This window comes from Lepus europaeus, chromosome 22, assembly GCF_033115175.1.
Source record: "Lepus europaeus isolate LE1 chromosome 22, mLepTim1.pri, whole genome shotgun sequence".
Lineage (NCBI taxonomy): Eukaryota > Metazoa > Chordata > Mammalia > Lagomorpha > Leporidae > Lepus > Lepus europaeus.
In genome coordinates, this window is record NC_084848.1 from 27,232,367 (window position 1) to 27,245,363 (window position 12,997).

The 12,997-nt window shown below is 48.3% G+C and overlaps 1 protein-coding gene across 2 annotated transcripts in view; it reads left to right on the forward strand.

The window, feature by feature from the left end:
* Positions 1-12,997, forward strand: part of ENTPD5 (ectonucleoside triphosphate diphosphohydrolase 5 (inactive)) — a 51,247-nt gene that overhangs the window by 28,778 nt on the left and 9,472 nt on the right. The window contains exons 4-10 of one of the 2 annotated variants that reach the window (XM_062181733.1): positions 3,080-3,159; positions 6,248-6,391; positions 9,365-9,440; positions 9,711-9,746; positions 10,051-10,139; positions 10,393-10,472; positions 11,086-11,147. In XM_062181733.1, the coding sequence (XP_062037717.1) occupies positions 3,080-3,159; positions 6,248-6,391; positions 9,365-9,440; positions 9,711-9,746; positions 10,051-10,139; positions 10,393-10,472; positions 11,086-11,147 (567 nt within the window). The remainder of the gene's footprint in view (positions 1-3,079; positions 3,160-6,247; positions 6,392-9,364; positions 9,441-9,710; positions 9,747-10,050; positions 10,140-10,392; positions 10,473-11,085; positions 11,148-12,997) is intronic. The other variant, XM_062181734.1, reaches the window with a different exon arrangement.

A 12,997-nucleotide genomic window follows, 5' to 3' on the forward strand; every position in this document is an offset into this window, starting at 1 on the left:
GGATGTCCCTTTCTTTCTCCAAATTAGGGAAGTTAATTCAAATTATTTCACTAAACAGGCCTTGTGATCCTTTCTTTCTTTCCATACCTTTAGGAACTCCTAGAACCTGTGTGTTGGATCATTTGATAATATGCTGTAGATTTCTCCACAGTGTTTTTTATTTTTCTAATTTCCTCTTCTTTTTTTGGTTTGACTATATTTCCTGGGCTTTGTCTTCTAAGTCAGATATTCTTTCTTCTGCTTTACCTATTCTGTTGTTAAGGCTTTCCACTGCATTTTTTATTCTATTGAATTCTTCATTTCATTTTTATTTCTCTTTAAGATCTCAGTTTCATGAGAGAAATCTCTTCCATGTCCTGTACAGATTTCAATAGTTTTTGAATTTGCTTCTGATTACTTCTATGTAATCTTATCAATTTTTTGAATTCCATGTCTTGTATTTCTTGCATCTCATCATCTTCACAATCTAGTATTGAAGTGTTGTGTTCTTTTGGGGGCGTCATGTTGTGTTCTTTATTCTTATTTCTTGATTTGTATGTTTGTTTGACATTTATGGAGGTACTGGTTGGTTTCTTTGTTTTGTTGTGGTGGTTTTTATCTTTGTACTATTCCTCTGAAGATAAGTGGAGTGTCTGCTTTCAGTGAGTACCTAGAGGCTTTTAGTGGTTGTGGCCAAGAAGCTCTGTTTAGTCCTCCAGGGTGAAGGGCATGTCTAAGGGGACACACCCAGGTTTGGCGTGGTAAATCTCTCTCTCTTTTTTTTTTAATCAGAAGGGGAATTTATTCTGCTCAACTGATCTCTCCTCCTCAAAGGAGACCAGAGCCTGAGCGCTAGTCACAGTGGGTAGAATGTTCGCCCCAAGGACCACACAAAGGATCTCTGCAGTTGTCAGTGTAAGCTCAGATTCTCCAGCAGTGTCCCTCACCAGGTAACCAGGAAACTCTGAGCATGTGGAGTCTACCACCGTGACTTCCCACAGTCCCAGCCACACCATGAGTCCTCCCACACAGCCCGGCACACAAGCCTCCCACTGTCACAAACACCCAGCCCCCTGTCAGTGCTCCCCACCAGAGTCAGGAGTCTCCATTTGGCTGATTGCTGGGTGTGGACATGAGCTGGCACAGCTGTTAAGTATGTCCAAAATGGTGTCCACTCTATTGGCTTGTTACAGGATGCCTTTTTTTTCCTCCTCTAGTTTGGCCGGTACACCATCCTCACTGGGGCTCCAAGCTGGGTTCCCTCTATGATCTTCCTGCAGCTTTAACACCAGTGGCTTGGGCTGCTTCCTTCTGGTCTCACCTTACTTTCCAAGTAAGCTCTTATTGTAGACTCTCGGTTCTGGAGTCTGAGTTGTCGGCATCCATGCCCTCCACGTAGATCCACTGTGTCCCTCTCATTTCTGTAGTTTTCTCTGCCATTTCCTCCCTAACTCTTCCCTGAGACAGCACTCTCTCCCCTTTTTTTTAAAACTATCTTCTCCTGGATTAGAGCAGTAAGCTCCTTCCCTACTCCACATCTTGGAACCCTTTGAAAATAATTTTAAAAAAAAATAATAGAGAAATGCAAAGTTGTATTTTCTCAGTTCATTGTACATATTTAGGAAAACTGAATTGCAAAAGCTTTTTTACACCAAAATAAGCTCAGACTTTTTAAAAAAAATATTTATTTATTTATTCACTCACTTGAAAGGCAGTTACAGAGAGGCAGAGGCAAAGAGAGAGAGAGGTCTTCCATCCGCTGGTTCACCCCCGAATGGCTGCAACGGCTAGAGCTACATGATCCGAAGTCAGGAGCTTCCTCCGGGTCTCCCACATGGGTGCAGGGGCCCAATGACTTGGGCCATCTTCTGCCGCTTTCCCAAGCCATAGCAGAGAGCTGGATCGGAAGTGAAGCAGCTGGGACTTGAACTAGCACCCAGATGGGATGCCAGTACTGTGGGTGGCTTTATCCACTACACCACTGTGCCTGCCCCAAGCTCAGACTTTTAATTCCATTTTTCCATGAACTTTCTGAGGCTCCTTTGTATTGGGCGAGTTCTTGAGAAGGATTCCATGAGAGTTTCACATCCTTAGAGAAGCAGCTGAGGTGACTCTGAAGATCAACTTTCTCTAAAGTGTCCGTGTTCTTTTTTTTTTTTTTTTAATTTTTATTTATTGATTTGAAAGAGTACAGAGAGAGAGGGAGAGACAGGGAAAGATCTTCTGCTTGCCAAGTCACTTCCAAAATAGGTGAAACAGCCAGGGAAAGACCAGGCCAAAGCCAGGAGCCTGGAACTCCATTTGGGTCTCCCACATGGTTGGCAGGGGCTCAAGCACTTGAGCCATCATCTGCTGCTTTCCTAGGTGCAATATCGGGGAGCTAGATCAGGAGCAGAGCAGATAGAACTGGAACCCATGCTCATATGGGATGCTGGTGTCACAGGCAGCAGCTTAACCCACTGCAGCACAGTGCCAGCCCCATCAGCGTTGTTCCCTCAGGATACCTGTAGGACCTGGGGAAGGGGTAGGCAGGAGGTGTCCCCTAAAAATGGCAGAGGGGCCGGCGCCGTGGCTCAACAGGCTAATCCTCCGCCTTGCGGCGCCGGCACACCGGGTTCTAGTCCCGGTCGGGGCACCGATCCTGTCCCGGTTGCCCCTCTTCCAGGCCAGCTCTCTGCTGTGGCCAGGGAGTGCAGTGGAGGATGGCCCAAGTGTTTGGGCTCTGCACCCCATGGGAGACCAGAAGCACCTGGCTCCTGCCATCGGAACAGCGCGGTGCGCCGGCCGCAGCGCGCTACCACGGCGGCCATTAGAGGGTGAACCAACGGCAAAGGAAGACCTTTCTCTCTGTCTCTCTCTCTCTCACTGTCCACTCTGCCTGTCAAAAAAAAAAAAAAAATGGCAGAGGGGCTGTTAGGGGTTCCCTGTTAGCCTCCCTTCCCCTCTACCTGTTCCTCACAGATGAGGTGGTTTGAAATAGCCTGGGGGAAGAGCAGGTTAATCTCATAAACTGTATGAGATTACAGAGCCCAGCATCTGAAGCAGGCTAACTTCTGGTCATTACTCATCTCTCTTTTGTTTTGTTCCATGGACAAAATAGGACAACTTCCAATCCTGGAAGGGGAAATTTTTGAATCTGTGAAGCCAGGACTTTCTGCTTTTGTAGATCATCCTAAGCAGGTGAGTTTCTCATGGTTGATGTTTAGACTCTAAATGTCTTGATAATTTGACCACACCACCGCTGTTAAACATCTGGTGCATTCATGAATGATGTTGAGGCTATGTGTGAGGTTGACTTTCTCTCCCCAGGTAATAGTAGGTGTACACTGCCAGCTCCTAAGGGCTGTGTGAAATGAGGCTAGAACAGACTGTGGTCACGCAGGGATGACACCAGCTCTTAAGAGGTTTCTCCCTATGTATTTGCTGTCTGAGGTTTTGAGTTGGCACCATCAACTGTGTTTGGTTAACATGAACATGGAAGAGGGCCATCAGGTTCTGTAGGGTATAAGATATAAACATGGCAGCTGAGGGGTACAGACCCCATGAGTTGTATGTCAGAGTACCCTGATAGAGGATAGAACCATGCCCATACCTGAGAAGCGAGGAGCAACCAATGCCGACAAAAAAGTCTTTGGGAGTAGAGGCTGCATGGAGAGTGGCTCCAACTGTATTTCGAGTTGGAGCGCCACCAGCAAACTATGCTCTGCATGCAGGACACCATGTTGAAATAAGACAGAATGAGCCAGAATGTTGAAGTTTAGAAGCAAATCTAAAGGAATTGTTCAGTGTCACAAGAATAATCATTAGGGGCCAGAATTGTGGCTCAGGATGTTAAGCCTCTGCTTACCACAGCTCACCACGCCAGTATCCCATATTGCAGTGCAGCTTTGTGTTCCAGCTGCTCCGCTTCCAATCCAGCTCCCTGCCAATGCACCTGGAAAAGCAGCGAGAGACGGCCCAAGGACTTAGGCCCCTGCTACACACGTGGGAGACCCAGATGGAGTGCCTGGCTCTGGCTTCATTCTGGACGAGCCAGGTTGCTTATGGGTATTTGGGGGAGTGAACCAGCAGATGGAAGATCTCTCTTTATCCTTCTTTCTGTGTAACTCCTAATGTTCAAATAAAAAAATCAATAACCAGGAAATCCTGATGTGAAAAATGGTTTGATCCTAAAGAGCTGCAAGGATGTATTTTCTCAATTCAATAGCGTATGAAATGGCAGATGTGCTACAGACAGAATTAGGAGCTGCTGAAAACACTTCATATCTGAAACTGGTTAGACAGCTAATGTTTTTAAATGGAACTTCTTATTTTCTGCCTTTTAATCTTATTTGGAGTGTTTTAAAAAATATTTTATTTATTCATTTGGGAGGTAAGAGTTACAGACAGAAAGAGGGAGAGGTCCTCCATTCGCCTGTTCGCTCTCCAAATGGCCATGACGGCAGGAGCTGAGCCGATCTGAAGCCAGGAGCTTTTTCCAGGTCTCCCACATGGGTGGCAGGGAACCAAGCACTTGGGCCATCTTCTCTGCTTTCCCAGGCACATTACTAGGGAGCTGGATCAGAAGTGGAGGAGTACTCTAATATGGGATGCTGGGTGGGGGAGGGAGGAGAGAGAGGGGGCAAGAAGGGAGAAGGAAGGAGAGAGGTGGAGGGGGGAAAGAGGGAGAGGAGGAAGTGGGGGGAGGGAGAGCACTCTTCCACCTGTTGTTTCACTCCTCAAATGCCCACAATAGCCAGGGCTGGGTCTAGGCTGAAGCCAGGAGCCAGGAGCTCCATCCAGGTCTCTCCTGTTGGCAGGAACACAAGTACTTGAGCCATGCCTGCTGCCTTCCACATTAGCAGGAAGCTGCATCAGAAGCAGAAGCAGGACTCGCACCCAGACACTCCAAGCAGCAGCTTAACTTCTGTGCCACAGTACCTGCTTCTGATTAGACACTTGGTAGAGATGATTGCATTGTGGTTGCTAGTAATAATGATTAAGGAATAAATGTTTACTCTGGGAGATTGTAGATTTAAGGTAATGATTTTCATTTATTATAAATTGAACATCTACTGTGTGCCCTGAGCATAGGTGCTGGTGAGTGCAAAAACGAGCCTGACAAAGTGAGATCACAAAGACTGCAGCATGATAGCAGCCACAGCTCGCATGTGTTGTGGCAACCACACACACTCCACCTTGTCTACGTGGACACCAGTTGAGTGGTGGTATGAGGTGTGGCACCTGAGGAAACCCAGGCTCAGGAAGGCCAGGTGACCTACATCAGGCCACAGGCCTAGTGAGCAGGTCTGCTGACTTCAACTGGTTCTTCCGCTGTACCCAATATTCTGGCCCACAGATAATTTATGGGGGCCAGTGTTGTGGCATAGCAGATTAAGCCACCCTTTGCAAAGCCAGCATCCCATATCAGAGTGCTGGTTCCAGTTCCAGCTCATTTGCTTCCAATCCAGGGAAAGCGGTGGAAAATCCCCATGTCCTTGGGCCTCTGCCACCCACGTGGGAGATCTGGATGGAGTTCCAGGCTCTTGGTTTCAGACTGGTCATTGCAGCCATTTGGCCAGTGGAACAGCAGATGAAAGATTAAGTCATTCTCTCTCCCTCTCTCTGTCCCCTCCCTTCTCCTCTCATCTCTTCTCTCCCTCTTTCTCTGTCACTCTTTCAAATAAATACATTTTTAAAAAAAGATTTATTTATTTATTTGAAACTCAGAGTTACACAGAGAGAGGCAGACAGGCAGAGAGAGAACTCTTCCATCCACTGCTTCACTCCTCAATTGCCCTCAATGGCTGGAGCTGTGCTGTTCTGAAGCCAAGGAGCCAGGAGCTTCTTCCAGGTCTCCCATGCAGGTGCAGGGGCCCAAGGAGTTGGGCCATCTTCTACTGTTTTCCCAGGCCATAGCAGAGAGCTGCATCGAAAGTGGAACAACCAGGACTCAAACCAGAGCCCATATGGGATGCTGGCACTGTAGGTGGTGGCTTTACCTGCTACGCCACAGCGCTGGCCCCAATAAATACATTTTTAAAGATAATGTATATGAAACATAAAATAACACTCAGCTACAATGGCCCCACTATAATTAAAAGGATAATTTTTGTTAATGACTATCAGGTTGAAAGGAATTTCTCCTACAAAGTGCTCCACTTCTCTAGAGTGGAGGGTTTGGAGTCCTTTGACACCTCCTTCCTCTTGCTCCCCGAAAGCACGTGGAAGGAACAGAGCAGTGCCACAACGGGCTGTTCATTGGATGGACAGGTTGTTTCTTTTGAAGGGTGCTGAGACCGTTCAAGGACTCTTGGACATGGCCAAAGACTCTATTCCGCGAAGTCACTGGAAAAGGACCCCCGTGGTCCTGAAGGCAACAGCAGGGCTGCGCTTGCTGCCAGGACAGAAGGCCCAGGCTCTGCTCTTGGAGGTAACGAAATCCGCATCTTGGCTCATTCTTTCTCCCTGAGGAGTATTTTCTTTATGACTCTTTAGGCCTTTGGGGTATGACTGTCATGTCAGTACTCTGCTGTGGCTACAGCACAGTGATGACCGAGGCTCTTGTCATGTGAGTTATTTATGTGTCTGTCTAGTACTCTCGGAATAATGTTGGGCTCTTCCTGCAATGTCTCAGTGATCTCAACTTCTCTAACTTTATAAGAAAAATTACAGAAATTGTTTTTAACCAATTGTATTGAGGTAAACTTACATATTATAAAATGTATCCATTCCAAATATGCAAGTAAGTGAATTTTTACAAATACAGAAGTCTCCTCATGCCCCCTTATGGTCAGGTTCCCCCACTCCTGAACCCAGGCAACCACTGATCTGCGGTCTGTCACGCTAGGTGAGTTTTGCACATTTTTACATTTCATACAAGTGGAATATTACAGTTTATATACTCTTTTTTTATGTCTGGTTTTTATCTCTGAGCAGCTTTTGAGAATAATCATGGAATTTTAAAGTTTGAAAAAATTTTAAAGTCACCTATTTCAACTTGTTCAGGTCAAAAATTTAAATATATAGGCCGGCGCCGTGGCTCAACAGGCTAATCCTCCGCCTTGCGGCGCTGGCACACCGGGTTCTAGTCCCGGTCGGGGCACCGATCCTGTCCCGGTTGCCCCTCTTCCAGGCCAGCTCTCTGCTGTGGCCAGGGAGTGCAGTGGAGGATGGCCCAAGTGTTTGGGCTCTGCACCCACATGGGAGACCAGGAGAAGCACCTGGCTCCTGCCATCGGAACAGCGCGGTGGGCCGGCCGCAGCACGCTACCGCGGCGGCCATTAGAGGGTGAACCAACGGCAAAAGGAAGACCTTTCTCTCTGTCTCTCTCTCTCACTGTCCACTCTGCCTGTCAAAAAAAAAAAAAAATTTAAATATATAGATGTGTTAAGTTCAATATTTTCAATTTTATTGTTCATATTATGCAGCAAATATATAAATTACTAAGATTTAAATTCATGTTGTAAAACTTACTATATACAGAATCCTATCATAGCAGAAAACAAGATAAAAGGATTCTGTATTTTTTAAAAAGATTTATTTATTGTATTAGAAAGGCAGAGTTACAGAGAGGCAAGAGGCCGAGAGAGAGAGAGAAAAGTCTTCCATCTGCTGGTTCACTCCACAGATGGCTAAATGGCCAATCCAAAGCCAGGAGCCAGGAGCTTCCTCCAGGTCTCCCATGCTGGTGCAGGAGCCATCTTCTGCTGCTTTCCCCGGCCATAGCAGGGAACTGGATTAGAAGTGGAGCAGCCAGAATTCAAACTAGTGCCTGTATGGGATGCCAGTGTCACAGGCAGCAGCTTCATCCACTATGTCACAATGCTGGCCCCAGGATTCTGTATTGCAGGTGTGCTAATTTGTCATCTAAATCCATTTTGCTTTGACGGTTAGCACAGGGGTCTTAAGTCCCTTGTGCAAGGATAAGCATCCTAACAAGTCTGTGTGAGAATCTGAATCCTGATTGATTGCTCACTCATTCATCATTCATTCAGCATGTGAGTGCTGACCTGGTTCTGGGCGCCAGTGACGTTACTGGGAATTCACTCAGCAAGGAGTGAAAAAGAGCAGTCCCTCCCCTCGTGGAGCTTACACGCTTGTGTGCAAGATATAGGAAACAAGCAACCCAAAAGTCAGGGGAGAGAGCACGTCAGGTGCTGTGGATGCCACGGAGAACATAAAGCAGGCAGGGGACACTGGCCCGGCTGTGGGGAGATGCTGGTCTCAGGCCGTCAGGAAGACCCTCTGGTAAGGGTCACTTGATCACATACTGAGGAGAATGAAGAAGCAAGTTACAGACGATGTCTGGGGGAAGAAGATTCCAGAGCAGAGAAGCAGCCGTGCGAGGGCCGGGGGCAGGACTGTGCTGCTGGAATGTTCTGAAACAGCGTCCAGGAGACGAGCGTGGCCGGAGGGGACCAAGTGGGAAGCAGGAGATGAGCGAGGTGGTGGTGTGTGATGGGGGAGGAGGGGGTCATCATGTAGGGTCTCCAGGACCTATGAAAAGACTGGCATTTTCTAAGAAGGAAGCCACCAGAAGGTTTTGAGCAAGGAAGAGACATAACCTGGCATCCATTTTAAAAGCCCCATTCTGACTGCTGTGTTGAGGACAAACTGGGAGAGGGGAGAGGAGTGAAGGCAAAAGCAGAACCTATCTTTCTGTGTTTGCTTCTCTTTTCTTAAAAGCATGCTTATCAGTCAGGGGACTGGTTTGTCCTGGTTGAAAGAGGGTCCAGAATTCTCCTGTCCCACTTACAATGAGGACAGCAGCTTCCTATTCCTATCTGGAGAATTCTTTGTCTCCCCCATGATAATTCCAGTGCCAGCAGCCTGTATTTATGGAGAATGAAGAGCCCGGGGGCAGGATCTGAGTTCCCAAGTCTCCAAGAGTAGGATTCCTTCCCTAAGTCTAGATCTGGGGCCTGCCTAGACCTTAGAGACCCCAGGCCTGTGCCCAAGTCCAGCAGGGGCTGGGAGCTAGCACCTTGGCCCTTGCACCCAGGCACCCACACTGGCACAGGTCCATCTGCTCCTCTAGGAAATGGGATGGCAAAGCCACCCAGCCCCACTGTGTGTCCAGAAAGAGTTCAGATGCTGCATGATTGGAACTGGCGAGTCAAGTCCATGTCCTTTCCTAGGTCCAGGTCACCTGTAATTCAGATGGTTTTGGTTGAAGTTTACTTTAAGGAATCCCTGTGTTTGTATTTTTGCAAGAAGCTAGCAATGACTTGTCTAATTTCTTCTTTGGTTCCTCAGGAAAAAAGAATGAGTTACGCTACAATTTTACCTAGGGAGAACAAAGAGAGTAGTTTTCTAAGCCCTATAGCACAGACAAACTAAGAGAGTCTGTTGTATTGCTTTAGGGAATCCAGACCCCTCGCCCACCACCTCTCGTTCACTCTAGGTAGAGGAGATCTTCAAGAAGTCACCTTTCCTGGTACCAGACGACAGTGTTGGCATCATGGACGGATCCTACGAAGGTGAGAAGGGCGGTGATACCTGTTCCTGGGCAGGGCCCAGGGTCAGTGAAAGATCTGATTCAAGGAACTTGGACAGGACTGGGCGCTGGAGAGAAAGAAGCTAAACAAGGAAACAGAGCAGCGGGGAGGGCCGGGATAGCGGGAAGCGGAGCGTGGGGGGAGGGAAGCGTGTGCTCCAGAAGTGGAATGCAGACAGGAAGAGAACGACCAGGGACCAGGAAAGAGGAAACGTGCTCTGGCCTGTAATCGTTGTCTCTCTCTCTCCTCTAGGCATCTTAGCTTGGGTTACTGTGAATTTTCTGACAGGTAATACATCCTCAAGTTTATCTTAGATCTTAACTGGCTTTCACAGGCATGGTCAGGAGGGTAAATCCCCCCCCCCCCCTTTAAGATGGAGGGGAGGAAAGGAAGTTAATGTTTATAACCTGCCTTCAAGGCCTCAGCTGCAACAGGAATCCTTTTGGGTTGACATTTCCCCACAGCCTTTGGGGCCAGGGTACCATAGAGGATTATGGGATATTTTCCATGTGTGATGACAGCAGGAGAGAAATTGCAGACACAGTGGACTGTCTAGACGTGGAGGAGATTCTGAGCTGGCTCTCATTAACAGGTCAGCTGCATGGCCGTGGCCAGGAGACTGTGGGGACCCTGGACCTGGGGGGGGCCTCCACCCAAATCACATTTCTGCCGAAGTTTAAGGTGAGTCATTTACATGAACTTCTGGCTAGCAGTACACCTGGCAGACAGCTCCACCACCAGCAGACTGAGGAAGCCTGGCCGGGCGAACTTGGCGCTTCTGTCATGGTTCAGAGTCTCTTAGTCTTCAGGGCTTCTGAGATCAGCAGCATAATCCATCTGCACCTCTGATTTTGGGGGAGGGAGAGGGGTGGTGGTGATGAGATCTTCAGTGATTGCAGATCTGAGTGGTCTTTTTGCTTTTTCTGATTTGCAGAAAACCCTGGAACAAACCCCTAAGGACTACCTCACTTCCTTTGAGATGTTTAACAGCACTTATAAGCTCTATACACATAGGTGAGGAGGGGGACAGGGGAGAATTTTCTTCATGTTGTTTGAGTCTCTAAAACTTCAAAGCATTCGCACATCTGTCAATGCAGCACTTGGCCAGCCTTACACATGTTTGCCAGTCCCCTAAGCCTATCAGCTGGATCCCAAGCCACTTACCAAAACCCAAGGGACCTAAGAGGCTTCTCCATTCTTGGCCTTAATAGTATGTAAATTCAGAGTAAAGAATTTTCCCTCTCCAGAGGACACTTGGAAAGAGTCAGCCACAGGTCCACACCAACTCCTTTGAGGTGGCCCTCGGTTGTTCAAAATCCAGCCTGCAGTTTGATCCCAGCTGGGACTCAGGCCAAGCTCATGAGAGCTTTTCTGGAAATGGTCCCAGGAATTGTAGGATCTCAGGAATTATCACTTCGATGAAGGTGTGAAGGTGGTTCTTACTATACAGCCTTCATCCAAACTGTGCAGCAGTAGCCACTGTTGAGCATGAGACGAGTGGGTCCCAGAGAGCAAGGTTTCCATTTTCCAGAGGGAGGCAGAGAAACCACATTACTTCTGCAGGAGGTAGCTCTGGGCCGGAGAGCTTCAGGACCAGCACAAAGTCGGTCAATCCTGTATCTTACAGTTACTTGGGATTTGGATTGAAAGCTGCAAGACTAGCAACGCTGGGCGCCCTGGAGATGGAAGGTTCGTCTGGGTACCTGTGTCGGGTGGGGGTGGCACCCATCCTCGGCTTGCTTCTTGCCTTCCTTGGCACCGGTTCTGTGGCAGAAGGGCTTGTGTTGAATTGGGAAGCAGATGTTGTATAATGCACATAATAACAGCAAATTCCTTTTTATTTTGTACATGCAAGTGTTTTGACATAGATTAGCTGTTTTCAGAATGAGGTCCGCTTGTGCAGGGGATCAGCTGTGGCCTGGAGGCTTAACTGCACACTTTCCAGGCTCCATGTGTTTGATAGGAACTTGGACAGGCGCTGGGCTTTCTGTGGCAGGTGCAGGAAGCAGGCAGGGTTTGTTCTATTTACAAGGTGGAATAACTGAACAACTCCACTCATCCCTTCACGGTTGGGGTCAGAGAGAACTGGGGTCAGTCTGAGTTTTGTGATTTGGGCAAGTTAATTACCATTTCTGTGCCGCTTTCCTCACCTTCAAGGAAATTTCATTTACTACATTTTTTTTTTTTTGACAGGCAGAGTGGATAGTGAGAGAGAGAGACAGAGAGAAAGTTCTTCCTTTTTGCTGTTGGTTCACCCTCCAATGGCCGCTGCGGCCAGCGCATCTCGCTGATCCGAAGCCAGGAGCCAGGTGCTTCTCCTGGTCTCCCATGTGGGTGCAGGGCCCAAGGACTTGGGCCATTCTCCACTGCCTTCCCGGGCCATAGCAGAGAGCTGGCCTGGAAGAGGGGCAACCGGGATAGAATCCGGCGCCCCAACCGGGACTAGTACCCAGTGTGCCGGCGCCGCTAGGTGGAGGATTAGCCTGTTAAGCCACGGCGCCAGCCCATTTACTACATTTTTTACAGTGCCTGACTCGCAGGAAATTATTTAGTGGTGGTGGTGGTGGTTTGTTTTTTTTTGTTTTGTTTTTTGTTTTTTTTTTTGTATTTTTAAAATTTTATATATTTATTTATTTAATTTTTTGACAGGCAGAGTGGACAGTGAGAGAGAGAGAGACAGAGAGAAAGGTCTTCCTTTTTGCCGTTGGTTCACCCTCCAATGGCCGCTGCGGCCAGCGCATCTCGCTGATCCGAAGCCAGGAGCCAGGTACTTCTCCTGGTCTCCCATGCGGGTGCAGGGCCCAGGGACTTGGGCCATCCTCCACTGCACTCCCGGGCCATAGCAGAGAGCTGGCCTGGAATAGGGGCAACCGGGATAGAATCTGGTGCCCCAACAGGGACTAGAACCCGGTGTGCCGGCGTCGCAAGGTGGAGGATTAGCCTGTTAAGCCACGGCGCCGGCCGGTGGTGGTGGTTTTTAAAAATTTACTTGAAAGGTCAAGTTAGAGATCTTCCATCTGCTGATTGACTTCCCAAATGGCTGCAACAGCTGGGGCTGGGCCAGGCCGAAGACGGGAGCCAGGAACTCCATCCATGTCTCCCATGTGGGTGGCAGGGGCCCAGGGCGTTAGGCCATCTTCCACTACCTTCTCAGGTGCATCAGCAGGGAGCTGGATCTGCAGTGGAGCAGCTGAGACTCGAACTGGAGTTCATATGGGATGCCAGCATGGCAGGTGGTTGCACCGCTGTACCACAGTGCCGGCCCCACAGTGAACTACTGGGATGATGATTGTGTAGCATTTCAGCGTTTACAAAACATCTTCTACCAGTGAGGATGGTAGCACAGTATTTTTTCCCTTTTTTAGAAAGGAAGGAACTTACACTATTGTGGGTTTTGGATTTCTATGAGATGTGAGGACAGTGATGGGCCACACTGTCACATGTGCACAAAACGCTGCTTTCCGTTTCCAAAGGTTCGCCAACACCACATGGCCCAGGAACCCCGAGATAACAACTCCTGTCCCGGGACACAGTCATGG